Raw genomic sequence first — 19,352 nt, 5'->3', positions numbered from 1 at the left:
ATTGCCTTGAAGAGGCGCAGGATGAGGGGCGGGGTAACTTGGCGAAGTTTTCCGTTTTTGTGTGAATCGTTTAAAAGGTCAGATCCACGACGTTTCTTTTTTTTCCGCTATTTGCCATTTCCGAGATGATGGGTTACACGAGGGTTTGGGAAAACTCATTTCCCTGTTCCAGGGAGGAAGTGCTTGAGCCTGGACTTCTTAGTAGTTAGCATGGAGATAGAAGCAGATCTTGCCTTGGATTTAGGCATTGGTTTCAACGAAAGTGCGAGCGCTATCCTTGTTGCTGTACCTGGACTACAATAAGAGGCTGATGTTGTGGTTGACGTGATAGCTGTCGTGACGGTCGAGGTGGTAGTGGTTGCTGGTCCAAACCCTGGCAATAGACCATTAGACTACCAGAAGTAGGGTCACGGATACGTGGAGGAGAGTCCAAAGAACTGATGTTGTACAATCAACAATGGTTTGACAGATATTGCAGATTTTCCCAAATCCAAATCTATTCAAAAACGAAGATAGGTTTGTCTGTCTAGGCAGTCTGTAAAATAATTAAGAAATAAAATGTCCCTCAGTAAGTTTAACAAAAAGATTTATGGCCATTATTCTAAATCATACAAAATACTAAATAAAGTTTTCATGAATATGGGAACAAAATATTAACATTAATTTTAATAAATAAATAGGTATGCCTATGCTTCCAATTTTTTTGATAAATAAATATATGTATTTCAATGTCAAAACTAAAAGTAATCATCTATTTAATTGTCATTAATTTGTAGATGAAGACGATTCGACAAACACATGGTATACTTATGATAGGGTTCGCCGATTTCTCGTAGAACCACCGCCACCCAGCCGCAGAAAAATAAGTCACTTTTTAACCATTTTTCTCATTTTGGGGGATTGGCTCTGATAAATGTTATAATGTTGTATGAGGGTATACAATTACTATTATTTTATAAACATAAATAAGAGTCATGTGTGTCGTAAGCCAATTCCTGTAAGGATCAGACTTAATGTTAGATCGGCAAGCAGCCTCGAGCCATTGGAACTTATTTCAGCGTTATTATGGAAAAGGTGATTTAGACAAGTACTAGCTGGCTTAACAAATGTAGTAAAGTTGGGAAAACGTATAATTTCCGATGGCTGAAAATATATATTATAGTATTTAATTTAAAAAAATATAGAATCACTAACTTACAATTGATATGGAATCGTTAGAAACACGACAAAAAGTCATATGTTTACCAGTTATAAGTTCTTGTTCGACGCGTTTAGTAAAAAGTGGCTCAGACCATGGTAATTGATTTAAATGGGACAGAAATGTGCGATCATGAAACTCAACAGGATCAGATATAACCAGTTTGTCTGTAAGTCAAAAGTAAAATTAAGTGATTGCATACTAACACGTCGATACAACTTACTCAACAAAGACTCTTCGAACAAGAGATCCTCGACGGTCATATTTGAGTGATTTTTCCTGGTTTTCAGGGAAGCTCTTTTGGGTATATAATCTAAGAAATTCCCATTGTAAAGGAATAAATTTTCAACGTCCGTCATGTTTAGAGAATAGAACTGGGAAACACCAAACATCTCGAAAAATTCTCGAACTGGCGTCATACTATAACAACCAGCCAACTCAATCTTCGGATAATAAGTAATGAAGGAAAGACACATTTCTTGTTTCGTTGAGTAACCTCCAAATGTGGGGCGTTTCCGCTGGATTGTCTCATAAGCACAGTCCGTGATAATGTAGTCTCCAGGCAGTACGACTGTTTCATTGGCTAGTTGATGAACTTGCTGATATCTGTAATCGTAGTTATCATCCTCTATAATGCGGCTTAATTCTTTTCCATCCCGAACATGACGAAGGCTCATTTTCCGACCGGCCTGATGCGAATGAATCATTCCAGATATAATTTTAATGCCATTCTTAGGAAACATCTAAATACTATATTGTTAGATCTCATCAATCAACCAAATCATTTTTTTTGTGCTTACCACGTTAGAACATGAAGGTCCACAAATGCCAACACTGCGATACAATTTCTGTCCAGGTGGAATTAGTTGAGTGTCGGATATAGAAATGCCGCTGATCATTATGCCGGCATCGTTTGGTCGCAGATGGTTCGTATAATGTATACGAAACCCGGAATTATCTACGGCTAAAATTACTGCTTATATATATTATTCTTCTTTGTTGACCCTACTACTTACATTTTTTTCCGTTAGGATTGTCATAATGTATTTCTAGCATGTAATACTTCACACCCAATGAGCCTCCCATTGGTATGCCGACATGAGAAGGTAAAAACTGTCCTGTGGATCCACCAGTGGACCAAACTGCAACTGGCGTCGAGCAAGAATCCCAATCCCGTGGTGTCAATAGATTACTGTTGCACACTGTCCCAGAACTTCTCACCCAAACATCCCAAGAGGCCGGATCCGATCCAGGATAGAATTTCGTTTGACATTCAAATAGTGTCATCTGATGAACAATATTTTTATGCTCTAACCTATTAAATAATAAAAAACATTACTGATTAAAAATTAACATTTGGCAAACAAGTTTGTTACCCAGAACGAGACAAAAGAGCTTCAAAGCCAATAATATGTTGTTTGTCAGTTAGCTTGGGGAGTCGCACAATTTTACACCAGTATAGAGTGTCCATTGATGGTTCGATCGTTACATTATTTACTATTACGTCCCATTTGTTTGACGATGAGTTTTCCGCTGTTGCTCCGTATGTGAGGACGCTATGTTTTTGGAACATCGGAGAAAGTAAATGCAATGATTTTTCGCCTCGATTGCGACCATGTCCTTTTAAGCTGCCATAAACCGGGTCAGTATCACCAAAAGACCAAATAACTTTAAAAGTATCGCCCTATATGTGTTTAAGAATTTGTATATGATTGTTCACAATCTATGATCATAATATACGTACGGTTAATGGCATATCATATGGATCGCATGTGTCTATTTTACGAGAGAATCGAACATGGGTATGAGTAGCATTTTGATAACCACTGACGACGTGGTAATTTTGGGTATCATCTTGCACTGGAGCTCCGTTTGGAGAATAAATTGATCCATGACAGTCCTAAAATATTGGTTGTGCCAGACCCATTAAAGTTGAGTAAAGGCGAATGATAGTATGTATGTATTTTTTTTTTATAAAACTAGAATTTTCAAATCTTTTACGCACAAAAGGCAGTTACTTTTTTAATGTACATACATACATACATATACAAATATGTATAAACTATATGTACTATATGTATAAATATGTCCCAGAACCTGGATTGGGATCGTTATCCAAACACACGTACATATGTATGTATTTATATGTTTTTATATGAGATTTAATATTTAAATCAATATACAGTTCAAATTATGAAACTTACTAAAGCATTTGCTTGGCCTGTGCGATCATCAACCCACAATAGCACTATGTCCGCTCTTGACATTTGTCCATCTTTTGAGAACCCGAGTCCAATAAAACCACGGGTGTTAACGTTAACTTCAAAGTTAATAGCTTTCTCGTTTAGATTTATCCACCACTGAAGCCAATATAAGCCATTGGAGTCCATCATCACATGACGCTTCCAGTTCTGATGATGCACTGAACCACCACCGTCGACCACATTGTATATTCTCTTGTCATTATGATCTGCTTCAGAAAAACATTGACACAGTTGTACGCAAAGGATCCAGAATGAAATGAAGACTAGTAACATCATAATAATGTTAAATAATTCTTGTTTCGGATTAGCTGGCCCAAATCATTCAATTTCGTTCGTGAACTCCAATGACAAAATGAATTTGCGTGCTAGATATGTTGAGAGCGATTACTTTTTTCACTCAGATAATGAATTCGTGAGTGTTCACTGGCAAAAGTATACATTTAATCTTTGTTTATGAAAAACCAAATCACATCTATTAACATACATATGTTTGCTTTGCTAACACTTTTGGCGCCAATCTTTATAATTCTGAAAATCGATCATGCTCAAATACCAACAAAAAATACCAAACAATTATTCCTGTTTTTCACTGTATGACCACTAACCATTCAGTATATAGATGTGCCCGTTCACACAACGAACATGTCGCACATCGAACACGGAAAAATGAATCCCAAAGGTCTTCGGATTTGGCGTTCAGCTACCGCCGCGTCATAAAGAGCGATCCAGACTACCGGATGGTGGATACCATTCATTTCGGGGATTGTCCGTAAGGTTTTGCCGTTCCAAAAGTTTCCCAGCTAGTTCCCCATCCATTTTGGATGTTTCTACGCGATACTTATAGGCTATTCACACTGACGACCATCCACCATCCACCATCCATTTCGGGGATGGTCCGTAAGGTTTTGCCATTCTGAAAATTTCCCAGTTAGTCCACCATCCATTTTGGATGTTCCTAAACCGCACGTTTCTATGCGATAGTTAGCCGATGGGTTTCAAATGCAACTCTGAATAATTGTCATTTACAACGAAAAAAATGGTATTCACTGCGAAAACGTAAAAAATGATTGTGACAAAATTAACAAATAACAACAACAATCATGGTCAATAGCTCGGATGCATTCAAGGCTGGCGATGAGATTGAATGCGGCATGGCCGAGTCTGCCAGGCTGAAGTTGCAAGTGTGTGGCGAATAAATGGCAGACGGCTTTATTTTATGCATAATATATTCTTTAATAATGAGATTTTTCGGATATTATCGAGTTGGATCTGGACGGATCATGTAGCTCCAGCACCTTTTCTGGCAACAAGGGCCCCCGCCAAAGCGAACCAAAAAAGACGACACTTCTTGGATGGCAGAGATCGCCAGAGAGCGACTCGAAGAGCAGAAGGAACTTTACAGGAAGAAGGAAGAAAATGGAATGAGAAAGGAAAAGATGGCCAAGGACCTCATCAAGACGCAAAAAAATCCAGAATGATTTATTGGAAGTGCTGAGAAATAAAAGTAAATAAGTTTATAATTTGCTTTACGGTCTAAACAATATTTTGCGATTACGGATCGTATCTGTTCTGCTGACTGATTAAAATCACCAGAGCATTTGCTGCTATCGGGCTGTTTGCATATTTTGCTGTCGAACCACGGCCGAAATAATTCTTACATCTTCATAATCCATTATTAGAAAAAAATGAATAGATCTTTCGCCTAAATTTAATGTACTTGTTATTGGCATTAGCTGTTTCTGACGGATGATGGATGGCGGATGGTGGCAGTGTGAATTATAGTTTCACATCTGTCAAAAAATCCCATCATTCCCCCGGGATGGGCTCAGTGTGCAGAGCCTATAAGCCGCACGTTTCTACGCCATATTTAGCCGATGGTTTTCAAATGCAACTCTGAATAATTGTCATTCACAATGAAAAAATGGTATTCACTGCGAAAACGTTAAAAATGATTGTGACCAAATTAACAAAAAAAACAACAACAATCACGGCACAAAACAGATGAAACAAGTTGAAAGTTGGAAAATAACTATAAAATGGATGAAGAAGGAGCAGCAAATTCCAGTGGTAAGCTTAATAGATACATTTGCTATTCATTAAATTGATTATAATATATAATAATAATACACAGTGCAGCATATAAGAGAACAGCAGGCGGCAGGCTGAAATGGGGTGCCACTCTAGAGAACCTGCTAATAGACATTTGGCAGGAAAAAATAGAATATTTGCGTGGAACACGAATAAAATTAGTATGTGATAGTATGCTCTTTTCGTTTTTTAGAGTTCTGGCTTTCTGTTTTCTGTTGTCTCCAGCATATTTTAATGTATGAATACGCATTCTTACGTACTTTGAATGTGTATTATTATATTGCTGGTCGCTAGAACAAAAACTTGAATTTGTTTTTTGTTTGAGTCTTCAGATTATTTAGAAACTGACCTGACCGAATCAAAATAAATAAAGAATGGGCAGGTTGGTGGAGGGGTGCGATAATCTCGGGTGCGGGAAATTAAATAAAAACTGTTAATTCTTTAATTTATACCACAAAATTTATACTACAGGTAACAACTGGGTAAAAAATGTATCATTGGAGGAGACTGTAATGCAGAGCACAGGATTTGGGGTAATCACAGAAGAGACCGCAGAGGGTTGGCGCTGCATGAATACCTAGCCAATGGGTAGACTCAATTTCTGGTAACAGGAAGCCCCACCTACTACACACCGTTTCAGAGAGCCATGCCCTCTTGCCTAGAATTCTTCATATATCGATCTATCCCAAGCAATCAGCTTACCATCCGTGAAGAGCATGACCTCAGCTCTGACCACCTGCCTCTCATTGCTACATTATCAACAACTCCGCAGAAAATCCCAGCCATGACGAGGCTGTTGAAACCCAACTCAAACATTTCCCTGTTCAAGGAAATTAACATTTAAGGACCGCTCAGGATGTAGATGCTGCAGTCGACACTCTTGTGACCAAAGTCTGTGACGCTTCTGCAGCTGCTACCAGCTGCGGCCCTCAAGGCAGTCGAACTTCATAGACTGGAAACCACAGAGGCGGCACTTTAAGTGAGATCGACGGGCTTCATCTGCTCAAGAAACGACTCAGGCGCCAGTACTTACGCACCAATGACCTGCAGGTTGACAGAGTGTTCAGGAGAGTGGCTAACTGGGTAAGGAAGAAATTGGCGTACACTCAAACTACACCCTTTGGAAGCTGACAGAACGCTATAAGCGGAAATCTACACCTCGCTTTCCGGTAAGAACGGCTGACGGCTGACAGAGTGGAGGCTTTTGCGATGAATCTGGAAGAAACACACCACATTATTCCGGTCGACATCTAGTAGAAGAGCAATGATACTCAATAAAAGGCTAAACGAGACCCACCAGATGGAGCTCCCTGTGGCGCCAATCTCGGAGGACATAAGGAAACTCAAGTGCAAGAAAGACCCTGGCGACGATAGGAAGGACAATGTTGAGGCAAAGGCGCTACCAAACAGAGCGATTCTGTATCTGTTGCTAATCTTTCACGCGTCGCTAAGATTAGCATACTTTCCCAAAGCCTGAAGATGTGCCCACATAATCATGTTGCCAAATCCAGGAAAACCACTGATAGACCTTAACAACTATAGACCAAAAAGTCTCTTGTCAACTTTTGGCAAAATGTTTGCGCGCGGCATCCTACGAGGGGTACTGGTTAAAACAGCCATGCCAAACTATCAATTTGGGTTCAGGGCTCAGCACGGCACACCCGAACAACTGCACAGGGTAGTGGAACACATACTAGACGGCTTCCAAAACAAGCAGTACACTGTAGCTGCTTACTTGGATATTTCGCAGGAGGTCCACCAAGTGTGGCACGAGGGACTTCTCGCTAAAATCAAAGTGATGCTCAACCATACGCTGTATGAAGTTATTAAAAGCTTTCTGACGGAGGACCTTCCGTGTAGTTCAGGATGGTGTCGCTTCTTTGACCAAGACCATCAAGGCAGGAGTACCGCAAGGCAGCGTGCTTGGGCCGACATTTTACTGCTTCACCCAAGACATGCCAAATCCCTCTACAGTCCGAAGGCAACCAGGGCAGATCCTTAAGGAGGGAACATTTGCTGACGACACAGCACTACTCTCGAGGGCTATCTGTGTCTTTGATACCACAGACAATCTACAGCAATACCTCAAGCTATTTGAAACCTGGGCCTTCCAATGAAAGACCTCCACCCTGATACGTGTGCAGTGGTTCGAGCAATGCCAGAATCGGGGCGCCCAGGTATTTCCTTCTTTCCCTTGAGAGAGCCGGACAGTTGCAGATGAGATGTTCCTGGGTTTCGATTACCCCAGGTTCATCACATTTCCTACAACTGTCTCTGTTGGTGATGCCAAGCTTTGTTGCATGTGCAGCAGCCAGACAGTGACCTGTTAGTTCTCCCACTAACAATCTGCCGTCCTTTCGTGATAGGTGCAGTAGATAGTGGCTGGGTTTCTCATTGCGTTCCTTGCACATGATTTTCGAGGCTCTGCAGGTGGTGGTGCTCCTCCACCTATTTTCGGTTTGTGATCTAGCCTGCTTCTCTAGATTGCTTTGCAGCGTTCTAGGGGAGACAGACACGTTCCTTGTGGCGAAATTTTTCTTGATGCGATTAGGCGCTGTGCAATCAGGCGAGCGTGAATATCTAGGAGGTCGATTCCAAGTACAGTTTCGAGGGCTTTTGTTGACCTCAACGCCCAGTAATACAGAGCAGTGCCTGTCGCTGAGTCTTTTCCATAAGCTTATGGTATGTCTTCGTTTCGGAAAGTTGCCACCACACAAAGGCTCCATACAGCAGAGTCGGTCGCACCACCGAGATGTAAATCCAGTGCATTAGAGCAGGTGACAGGCCCTATTTGCTGCTGAGCATCTTCTCTCCACTTAATTGGGTCTCCATGTCACCTTGCTGTCCAGTACTGCGCCTAGGTACTTGACCTGTGTTTTTGTGTTCAGCCTAGTGTGGTCAATTTTGGGGGGGGGGGCGGGTCCTTCCACTTTGTAGAACGAATTATTCCTTGCATGAATCGCTTAGGGTCTTATGCTCGGATTATAATTCCCTCTACCATATTATATCCACCGCTAATTCTCTTCCTCTTATTAAATTATTAATCCTTACACACCTTTCTATTAATTAGTAACTGTAGTGGTATTTGTATTTTGATTGCATGCTTAGTTTCTTAGTAAGTTTAGTACTAATTTTCCTCGAATGTTAGTCTAATAGCTATCTTTCTTGCATGTTCGCGTTTGGTTCGGCTACGCACCGCGCGTCATGCGGCAGCGCCCCTCGGTCGGTTGGGCGGGAGGAGGGCTGCGATTTGCCTGGGATCCGCGCGTAACAGCCTTCTGCTGGTGTCACACGGGCCACTTGACGGTGCAGTAACTGCATCGCCTCTTGAAAGATGCAGTCATTGCATGTCAACGTCCAAAGATAGCCCGTACTTAGACATGCTGAGTATATTGCTGAGAGCCATGGGGTGATCCTCTTTGGTCATCTGCATCTGGCTAGGAATATTTAGTCCAGTCCTGGTGCTTTTATGCCCGCGAAGGAATCTGTGGCCCAGTGGATTCTCTTAGTGGTTAACAGACCTGTTGAGGGGTGCTGTTCCTCGGTTGCTGTTCCTGATGCTCTTTGGCGTCAGTGACCTCGGTGCATCCAGGGAAATGCGCCCCCATTAGTGCTGTTAGGGCTTCTGCCCTATGTCAACTGTTATCTATTTTTAGTTGTGGGCTGCTTTGAAAGCAGCTGCCGGAGCCTAGCGGTTTCGGGCATTTTCTCGATGTTGGAGCAGAAGTTTCTGCAAGAGCTCCTTTGTGCCTTACGTATTTTCTTCTTGTAGCTCCTAAGTAGGATTTTATATTCCTCATTATATTCCGTTCGCTTGTTTGGCAATCTTGAAGAATTCCTTGAGGTTGTTCCTTTGGAGAGAGAGATCTCGGTTCAACCAGAGTGGCTTGGACTTCTTCTTCGTTCTCGAGGGGTTTGCACAATGCGTGGTAGGCGTTCAGTAACTCGTTGGATAGGGTCTTTAGGGACTTCTCTAAATCCTCCGCGGATTTCACTTAGCGCTGATTCGCGAGCTTCGAAGTAACTGTGTTTTTAAACTTTACCCAGTTTGTGTTCCGGGGGTTTCTATAGACTGTTATCTTCGAAGAGTGTTCGAATTCGCACTTGAACTAATAAGGACTTATTGTCTGAGATGGATGGCCTTTCGAGGACTCTCCAGTCAGATACCAAAGTAATCTTTCCCGGGAGGAGAGTTAGGTCTATCACGTTTGACGAGGTGAGACCTAAGAAGGTGTGTTCCTCCCCCATACGTCTGATACGTCTAAGTGAGTGGAGCTATCAGCCTGGAGCCGGCTCAGTAACTTGAGGCCGCCTTGTACTGAGCTTTTGCATTCATCCCCTCCCTGGAACGCTTCGGCCCTGGTACCTGGTTCCGGCGAGCGGAGAAGGCTTTCCTCTTCTGCCTTGCTAATGGATAGCACGCTCTCCGGGTCCGAGTCTGTGTCGACAGCGGCACCCACGCAGCTTATCCTGCATCGCGTGGTTTTTGTGGCAGTTGTATTACAACTGACATGGCCTGCTCCCGCCGTGCCCGAGGTATGACCGCTGGTGACACGCAGAGAGGATTGCTCCTCCCTGTGCCCGCTGGTGGTAGCATTCACGCATTTCCACCGACATTTGGGTTGACATCCCAACCCGTGTTTGCTCTCTTTCAGCCTCCGGAAGGCCGGAAGGTCCATACCGGTTAATATATTTCGGGGGGACCATCCCTAGCGTTTTATGCCTGGCCCCCGACTTTAGATCGGGAAGACGCTGGACCATTGTCTTAGCTAGACACTGCTGTTTGAACACAGAGCGTTTTCCGCATTAATGTTTATTCACGGATGGGGGTGTGTTAGCTTTTAGTAAACAAATAAAATGAGATATATGCGTTAGCCGTGAAGGAAAAGTCGATGAATGAGTTTTAGCGTTAGGAAATAACTATTTATTACAAATCTCAGTGATTGAGCACTGTGCATAAGAGAGACTCTACTGTGGTGAATTTGTTACAATGATTGGGAGAGTTTTTATACAATGTGAGCGTAAGCTATCTATTTTACGAGGGTCATTCGGGTAGATTGTTTCGTGAAAAGAGTTTGACCGAACCTCCCGGCCCCGTTGAAAGGACTGCTTTCAAACCACCGGAAGAATTGCCAACTTGTGCATTGGCCTGCAACATGTTCCATTTGCAGTGCGGAGATGCACAACCCGCACAAGCCCTTCCTTCCTAAGCACAGTAGACTGCACTCGGCCTAGTCTCCATCATCCTCATGGATGATGACCAACGTGCCCTCGGTGAGGTTCGTTGAGGGTGCTGTCCACTTCGTGCGTCAATAGTCAGCAGACCATTGCTTCCAAAACCGTTGCTTGACGGCCGTGATCGCATCATAGCGGTCCATATTTGGCAGCTTGATATTCTCGAGGAACCCCTCAAGTAGTGATCGCAATGATTCGCCAACCAAGAGATGACTAGCCGTGAGAGTGCCATAGTCATTTGGGTCTGACGACAGCGGCGATAACGGGCGCGAGTTGAGAATCGATTCTATTTCGACGACGACGGTGCTCAACTCTTCAAAGGTGAACCTGGTGTTGGCCAGCGTACGATTTAACAGCCCCTTTGCACTCTTGACTGCCGCTTCCCAAATGCCTCCGAAATGAGGTGCCCTGAGGGGAATAAAATGGAAATGAATAAAATCAGATGCGCAAAATTTATAAATTTCATTTTGGGTCTACTTTAAGAACATAACCTTTTTTAGTTCATGCAGCTGATTCGATGCCCTTACAAAGTTGGTGGCATTATCGCAGAAGATGTCTGCCGGCAGCTTGCGACGACCTCCCATCCGTTTCAATGCATTTAAGAACGCCTTTGTTGACAAGTCAGAGACTACTTCGATGTGAACGGCCTTGATGAGAAGGCAAACGATCGCGGTTGTGTATGATTTAGTAGGTCCCTTTCCTCTAATACGTAAATACACAGGAGCGGACAATTCGACGTGCCAACTCTCTGGCGTTACCGATCCAATACTCCAAACGAATGAGAGCGACTAAGGCTTTAGGTCCAGCGTGAGAGTTCCGAAGATGCAAATGTCGAATACAGTTCCATACAAATTTGAACTGACTATGCAGCAGCAACGGATGTTTTTGATCGTTTGGCAGGTCTGAGTATTCCAATCGTCCACCAACCTTGATAAGATCAAATCCGTTCACGACTTCTAAAAAGAGGGTAAGAAAATTTAAGGTGTTTTTTTATGATTTTTGCTTCTGAAGTCAATGTCCTCTGCAAAATGAGTTTGTTGAATGTTCCAAACAGGACAATGTGAAGAAAAACAAAGTTCATCTGGAGTCGGTGAGGTTGTGGTAAACGTCCATTGCTTCCGACATCTCCTTATATACCTAACCATCCAAGCAATGAGACGAAGACTGTGAGTGTACGAGCTGATGTTATCGACGATGTTGAGGATATTATTTGTCTCCTATACGGCAGCGAACAAACTCTTCCGTTTCTCCGAGTTAACCACGTCCATGTCAACATGAAGTTTTCCACCAGTGGCTGGCCAGTTTAGCGAATCCTTGACTAGAAACGTAGGTCCCGAAAACCATGGAGACTCGCTCACGTTACAGCCTCGTGACAGAATATCAGCAGGGTTTTGATGTGCTGGCACATAGCGCCATTTTACATCAGAAGTTAAATCCTGAATATCAGACACTCTATAACCAACAAAAGTCGACAAGGTGACTGAGTGTTGTTGCAGCCAATGTAATACGAGCTGTGAGTCGCTCCAAAATTAAGATGTAATAGTGTTGTTGAGAAATGAGCCTCGTAGTTTTAATTCAATGTTCATGTATATTACAACTGCCTTATTCATACGATCATGGATCGCCGAGCCGTCGTCAGCGACGGGGCCTTCGGGAGAAATTATGTTGTCTTTGGAGAGGGGAGCGGGCGTTGAGCCGGGCGGCGCGAAACTCACCAGATGCGCTGCACACCCCGACTCCAGCAGGGTAAAACTCCTGTACCAAGGTCGAGGTGAGCAGCGGGTCCGGTGAGGAAAAGGAAAAAAAGAGGGGGGGGGGGGGGGTGCCTCCGACGAAACGCATACCGCTTCTCACTCCAGCAGGGTAAAACCCCTGTTGGCAAAGTCAGAGCGGGAGCGTAGGGGCCAAAAACGGTTAGGAAAAAGGAATGGTGGTGGGGGGGGAGAGAGATGACCGCAGTCGGTGGTCCGACCGGAGGAAGCAAACGGAAGCAAGAGAATTCTTAATTATATGATCGAAGTTTTATTGTTCTGATATTGTTCCTTGGCCATCGGCCAGCTCACCCGCGGATCCGGCGCCTGTGTTCCTGCAGCTCGTCCATTCTTCTCCTTTTCTTGGGCGCCCGGCCATTCAACACTTTTTTTTCTTTATTCACTGTCCGCGGCGTTCTGTCTTCGCTCGCTTCCGAAAATCGACTCCTGCTGTCGCCACGGTCGCTCGACGCTCTCACCACGCCTGGCGCTCGTTTTCGGGACTTTCTCGAAAGAGATCCGCTCTGTTGCCGGCTGAGCATGGTTCTCTCTCCTCGTTGTTCCCTTTGCGGCTATTCCGTTTGAGCTATCCGTTTGGCGGGATTTCGGCTATGCAAAAATATACTAGCTTATTTACAAACATAGAATATAATCTTGACTGCTACAAATCTCGCTCCATTTTCAGATTAGTTGATTAATAACTAATTCTTGTTACGATGTGAGGCTCCCAGTATGGGTCCTCACAAGTCTATATCGCCGCATCATCACCACTATTTCATAACCATAGCAAATTTGGTCTTTCGAGCCGGATTTCCGGGTTTGAGTTTGTTTTGTATATATATTGTATACATAGGCTCAGTCGACAGGAAGAGTAGTCTGTCCAAGTGCCAAAAGTTGCATTATTTGAAATCCTATCTGGATGGTGAAGCGTTGTCTCTGGTAAAACATATTCCCATATCGGATGCTAATTACCAGGACGCATGGGAAAGGATCGGAAATCGCTATAACAAAAAGTCACTGATTGCTCGTTCATTCATTCAAAACATTCTTTCGTTGCCAACCGCAAAGGGTTCAAACATCGCCGAGGTGCGTAAAATGGTCGACACCGCCGACGAATGTATACGTGGTCTACATGTGCTGAGCTGCGACAGCCGCGATGTGTGGCTGATTCATATCTTGCTCTCAAAGCTAGACCCTGAATGCAAGGAAGCTTGGGCCACCTCCAGTGAATCGTGTAAGGAAAATGTGACCATAAATAACCTGTTCGGCTTTGTTTTCGCCCGTTGCGATGCACTTGAGTCTTGTCAAGATCCAAAGCTAATCCATGATACACACACGGTGCTGAATAAACGTCGTGCGTTTCTCATCATGTTGACGGGCCAAATACGCCTGTTCGTGATTGAGTATATTGTCACGAGCAACACAGTCACAAGGGATGGTTATTTGTGCTTCAATTGTCTAAGCCGATCTCATCAAGTCCAGGAGTGTAATTCCACAAAGTTGAGGCACCACACTCTTGTTCATCCAGAGGATATACGCTCTGTCACGGCTTCCACTGATGTCAATACATCCGCTCAACCGCCCGCTCGTCCAGTTTCCCTGCTGATGCTGATCCTGCCGTGGTCAGCCATCATACATTGGAGAGGAAATTCGTGGCCAAGAGTCAAGCCATATTGCTAACGATTTTGGCACCTATAGTCGACTCCTGGGGCAACGAGACAACCTGCAGGATACTGCTGGATACTGGTTCAACTATAACGATGGTCCCCGAATCATTTATTCAACGAATTGGATTGCCGCGCAAGCATGCTCGTATACCAGTGGTTGGTCTAGGCGCAAATCTTGTTGGGGTTACTAGAAGTCGCGCCACATTCACGCTGCTCTCCCGCACAAGCTGAGCCTCAGTGGTGGTAACAGGTCTGATTATGAACACTTTAACCTCATCGATTCCAGCCCAAAGGATCGAGTCTAACACACCGATGTGGAAAGGATTCGTGATCTAGGCAAAATCGACGTGATTTTAGGAGCTGATCAGCTTTGGAACATTTACACTGGACAACGCAAAGAGTTTGGTTCTGAATATCCTATTGCACTTCATACTAATTTTGGTTGGATCATTACAGTCAGCTGCCGTCTCAGTAGTGATGCTCACAACCACGCACTAGCACATCACGCCCACGAGGATCTGGACACCTTGGTTCGATCGTTCATGGACATGGAACGAGTTCAACCAAGTGACGCTACCATTGATGCTAGTGATCCCGCTGAGCAACCCTTCGTTCATACGCATACCCGCAGAAACGATGGCGTGTACATCGTCCAATACCCGTTCAAGGAATCTGCCCCTCCGATGGGATCCACACTGCCACAAGCGCTACGCCGCTTTTCTCCTCTCAAACGGAAGTTTCGAAAATTTCCTGCGCTCAAACAACAGTATGTCGACTTTATGAAGGATTATGTACAACGAGGACACATGGAGGTGATTCCTTCTACTACCGTCAAAAACGCTCCCGCCAACTACAATTACTTAGCACACCACGCAGTATTGAAACCAGATAGCACCACCACGCAATGCCGAGTTGTATTCGATGGCTCTGGGGAGGACTGCAATGGATCTTCACTTAATTCACGACTTCACATCGGACCACCTATTCAAAGGGATTTACTTGGAGTATGTCTACGTTTCCGTTAGCATCGCTATGTGTTTTGTACGGACATTGAGAAAATGTTTAGAGGCATCCTGGTTTCAGAAGATCACACGCATTACCAACGGATTGTCTGGCGAAAGGAGGAGACTGCTACACTCGATCATTATCGACTGCTGACCGTGAAGTATTGTTTAGCGTCTTCACCGTTCTTGGCTGTTCGAGTTCTCAAGCAGATCGCGCAAGATGATGCCGAAGGCTGCTGCTGTGCTTGTAAGAGACGCGTACGTGGATGATATTCCTACTGGCTGCGATAATATCGACGATCTCATTGCACTCAAAGATGAATTAATTTTACTATTGAGCCAAGCTCAATTTAAACTTCGAAAATGGAGTTCAAACTGATGGTCACTACTCAATTCGCTGCCAAAGGACATTTGTGAGTATCCACTTGAAGCCCTAGAGGGAGATAGCCCAACTCAATATGTCAAGGTTTTTGGAATACGCTGGGACCCGGCTGTGGACGAGCTTTCCTTCAAGTTGACCATTCCTGACGCCACAAGGGTTCTGACAAAACGGATTTTGCTGTCTGAGCTTGCCAAGATCTACGATCCACTGGGGTTGCTTGCCCCCACAACTGTATTTCTAAAGGTTCTCTTTCAAGATAGTTGGCTAAGCTCGGTCGAATGGAACGAACCACTACCCGCGCAGCTATGCGAACGGTGGCAACAGTTTGTAGCTGAAGTTTATTTACTGGAACGCTGTCGCATACCTCACTACCTCTCCTCGCCACGTCAAGCAACGGAGCTGCATGGATTCGCCGATGCTTCATCTCATGCATACGCCGCTGTCATCTACAGTCGCGTGAGATTCAATAATGACTATGCTGTAACACTGATCGCCGCAAAAACCCGTGTTGCACCCATCAAACCTATCTCCATCTCACGGCTCGAATTGATATCTTCTGTCTAAATTTATATCTCTGGTTAAGCAAGCTCTAATTATTCCTATTTCCAGTACGTCGTGTTGGTCAGACTCCGAAATTGTACTACATTGGCTCTCATCACCCCCACGGACTTGGAACACTTATGTTTGTATGTTTTCGTTGACGAAATGAAAAGTAAACGGCTTTTTATACAACAAAACGAACCTTAATTGCAAAAGGAAAAAAATAGATCACTTATTGATGCATTAACATAAACTTGACACCTATGTATATCAGGGTAATTTAACTTGTGCTTTCTGTATAAATAATTTTATTTGTACCCAACCTCAAATTTGGTTCGGAGAAAATGGCCACGGCAACAAAAAATTTCGTTTTGGTGTAAACAGCTGACGCATTACGATTTGGTTATCGGAACGTTGCTAAGTAATACATTTTTGCGCATTTAACAGAACATCTCGGTGAGCACAGCTGTTTCCCGCCCAATTTAATTCGGACTTCAAAATGTAAGTGCAGAAAATTAAATTTTTTTTCAAAATTACCGCTTTGTTCTTTATATCCAGGGGAAAGCATAAATCATCTCTTCAAGATGAAATCCTAGCGGGTTTCGTGAAAGACAACCCGGGCTTGGCAAAAGGAAAGGCGACCGAGTTTTTGTCGATGCCAAGTAGGCAGAGCTTTGCGGCGCTCTCAATGCTGTTGGGCCGCCAATCATGGACGCATTGGGTTGGAAAAAGGTACGTGTTGCACAACAAAAGGTAGCACACTACTATATTCAATTCTACAATTTCAGGTTTGGGCAGATTGGAAAACAAACATCCGCAAGAAGCTGGCCAAGAACAAATTATAAACTCGAGCTACAGGTGGCCCTACGCACAGCAATAGCTTGGGGAATTGGAGGAGGAAGTGGCAAAGCTTTCTGGCCTCTATGAAATGGTGGAAGGAGTAGGTGGGCCAGCGTATGGCCCACTTAACACTGGGGTTAATTGCGTGATGGAAGACCCCATTGAGGAGGAACCCTCAGAGAAGGACGAACCCATGCCGAAGCGCCGTCGAACTAGATCAGCGCAGACCATGGACCTCAACGATCTCTGCGCTGCTCAGCTGAATGAAATGTCGACAATTTCCAACAAAATTTCGAAACATTTCGAAAGAATGGAAGCGTTAGAGAAGGAGAAGCTCTAGGTCCAAAAGGCGCTTGTAGACAAATTTAGCCAAATTTTGGAAAAATTTTCGAAATAATTAGTTTCCCACTATTAGTTTACTGTGAAACTTAGCTTTATTAGGTATAAAGAATATCGAATGATACAAAGAAGAAAAAATATGAAAAATTTTGAATTTTAATAAGGAATGGCCTGAGCTATTCCTTCGCGTATAGATGATCCATTATTTTCAGTGTCGTCGAATTCATTTTCAGTGTCTAGAGGGTCGTCAAATCGAATATCCTCCTCGATTAAGTCATTACGTCTTCTACAAATATTGTGCAGGGCACAGCATACATTTATAATTTGGCAACAAAATATTGGTGGGTAATTTAAAATGCATTGCAAGCAACGGAAACGGCTTTTAACGACTCCAATGGTGCGTTCGATAATATTTCGTGCTCCAGTATGCTTTATGTGGAATCTGTGTTGATAGGTGGCTATCTCCGCGCTCCTATAAGGAGTCAGAACAAAATTCTCTAGAGCGTAGCCCGAATCAGCCAAAACAAACCCATTAATGGTCGTGGATAAATATTCCCTAGCAGGGGAGTGATTCCAAATGAAGGAGTCATGGCAGGAACCAGGGTGCGTGGCATCAATAGCAATTATCTCCATGTTGTAGTTACACACCACCATGGCATTCATGCTATAAAATCCTTTCCTATTATAGAACACGGAGTGGTTTTGTACAGGCTTTAGTATTCTGATGTGAGTTCCATCCACACAGGCTGGTGCCTCGAGGCAGTTTAAAGTTCCGATAGAAATATTCATATGATTGTTGCAATTGATGATTGTTCATCTGCAACGAAATGAACTCAACACATCCAAAATCATTTTGAAAGTTTTTTTGTCGATCCGAAATGACTTCACAAATCTGAAAGCTTGACCATTAGCAATTGAATTTTCAATTTGAATGCTGTTACTCACAGTTCGTCAGACATGTTAAATACACAAGTGTTGCATCTAAGATGTCTAGATATTCTTAGATCACGTAATTTCTGCAATCGTTTTGCCTCAAAACAAGCAATTGAAAAAATAAAAGGCATTTTAATCACGCTGTATTTTTACAAAGCAGCCAGTTCGGCTGTTTTTGTTTGCCAGAAACGATGAAAAATGAAATATATCGATAACAAAAATATGTGAAAACTGGAGCACCTTAAAACGAAAACGAAACGTTTTGGCTGAAAACGTAATCAGAAAAAGTAAATGAAAAACGGAGCCTGCCTGATAGCGCCATTTTCCATCAGAAGTTAAATCCTGAATATCGGACACTCTATTTCCAACAAACGTCGATAAGGTGACTGAGTGTTGCTGCAGCCAATGCAATACGAGCTGTGAGTCACTCCAAAAATAAGATGTGAAAGTGTGTTTACTGAATATGGCCTTGATCTTGTTATGCAACTAAGAAAGTAGATGTGCACCGCATAGTTCAAGCTTCGGCGGAGACTGTTTCTTCACTGATGCTACTCTTGACTTAGAAGTGAACAATTTCACTGTGATCTCTCCAAGCGAATTCTCCGTGCGCACATAAAAACAAATGCATCACTTCGTTGATGCCAAGTTACGCCGAGTGTGCTGCTGACTGAGATTTCTGAAATGATTGTTTCCTTAGTAGATTCATCTTCCATCACGCCTGGATGATTTGAATGCCACTTGCATAATGGAAACTGACCACAAGCGAGAGTTGATGTGACTTCAGTTTTTAGTTTGAGGAGTCATCAGACCCACACAAAAGGTCATCAACATAAAAGGCAGTTTTAACATCAGCAGCTCCTAAGGGCCATGCATTTTTACAATCCTCAGCCAAGTAATGCAAACTACGAGTTGCGAGATATGGGCAGACGAAGTCCCATATATGTTTGAAGATCCGTATTTGGAGATGCTCGCCACAAAATTTACTGGAATTTTCTATCCTTCTCACCCACAAGTACCTGCCAGTTCATTTTTGTAACGTCAGCCGTGATGCCAAACCTATGCATGCGAAACCGCAGCAATTGCAAGTACAACTCATCCTGGATGGTAGGGA

The 19,352-nt window shown here is 43.4% G+C and overlaps 2 protein-coding genes and 1 long non-coding RNA gene across 4 annotated transcripts; 1 reads left to right on the top strand and 2 right to left on the bottom strand.

The window, feature by feature from the left end:
• Nucleotides 1–723: 723 nt before the first annotated feature.
• LOC117188066 (MOXD1 homolog 1) lies at nt 724–3,962 on the bottom strand. Its single transcript, XM_033391340.1, has 9 exons — nt 3,947–3,962; nt 3,403–3,885; nt 2,943–3,098; nt 2,575–2,882; nt 2,215–2,513; nt 1,999–2,162; nt 1,422–1,941; nt 1,199–1,365; nt 724–1,143 (listed from the first exon to the last, which is right to left on the bottom strand). Exons 2-9 carry the CDS (start codon nt 3,736–3,738, stop codon nt 973–975), a joined length of 2,121 nt encoding a protein of 706 aa, XP_033247231.1. The 5' UTR covers nt 3,739–3,885; nt 3,947–3,962; the 3' UTR covers nt 724–972.
• Nucleotides 3,963–12,609: 8,647 nt separating this feature from the next.
• LOC117188104 lies at nt 12,610–16,957 on the top strand. Of its 2 annotated transcripts, XM_033391443.1 has the most exons (5): nt 12,610–15,620; nt 16,199–16,275; nt 16,577–16,630; nt 16,688–16,861; nt 16,918–16,957. In XM_033391443.1, the coding sequence occupies exon 1, from the start codon at nt 13,269–13,271 to the stop codon at nt 14,214–14,216; it is 948 nt and encodes a 315-aa protein (XP_033247334.1). In that variant the 5' UTR covers nt 12,610–13,268; the 3' UTR covers nt 14,217–15,620; nt 16,199–16,275; nt 16,577–16,630; nt 16,688–16,861; nt 16,918–16,957. The 2 variants fall into 2 exon arrangements, with proteins under 2 accessions (XP_033247334.1, XP_033247333.1); XM_033391442.1 differs by having other exon boundaries at nt 12,610–16,275.
• A 432-nt stretch (nt 16,958–17,389) lies between these two features.
• Nucleotides 17,390–18,404, bottom strand: LOC117188105. Its single transcript, XR_004472466.1, has 2 exons — nt 18,254–18,404; nt 17,390–18,200 (listed from the first exon to the last, which is right to left on the bottom strand). It is a non-coding gene; the product is annotated as an uncharacterized LOC117188105 (long non-coding RNA).
• Between the last annotated feature and the right edge of the window lie 948 nt (nt 18,405–19,352).

The sequence above is a fragment of the Drosophila miranda genome, chromosome 3 (genome assembly GCF_003369915.1).
Source record: "Drosophila miranda strain MSH22 chromosome 3, D.miranda_PacBio2.1, whole genome shotgun sequence".
In the NCBI taxonomy this organism is placed as follows: domain Eukaryota; kingdom Metazoa; phylum Arthropoda; class Insecta; order Diptera; family Drosophilidae; genus Drosophila; species Drosophila miranda.
Note: the sequence above shows the minus strand (reverse complement) of the source record. Positions and strands in the feature narration are given on the sequence as shown.

Bases quoted from the DNA above. Each gene is read 5' to 3' on its own strand.
- LOC117188066 (XM_033391340.1), bottom strand. From the start codon at position 3,738: ATGATGTTACTAGTCTTCATTTCATTCTGGATCCTTTGCGTACAACTG. The intron at 1,942-1,998 runs GTAAGCACAAAA...TATAGTATTTAG, and splicing joins GACCTTCATGTTCTAACGTG to ATGTTTCCTAAGAATGGCAT. The intron at 1,366-1,421 runs GTAAGTTGTATC...TTTGACTTACAG, and splicing joins GTTCGAAGAGTCTTTGTTGA to ACAAACTGGTTATATCTGAT.
- LOC117188104 (XM_033391443.1), top strand. From the start codon at position 13,269: ATGGGTCCTCACAAGTCTATATCGCCGCATCATCACCACTATTTCATA.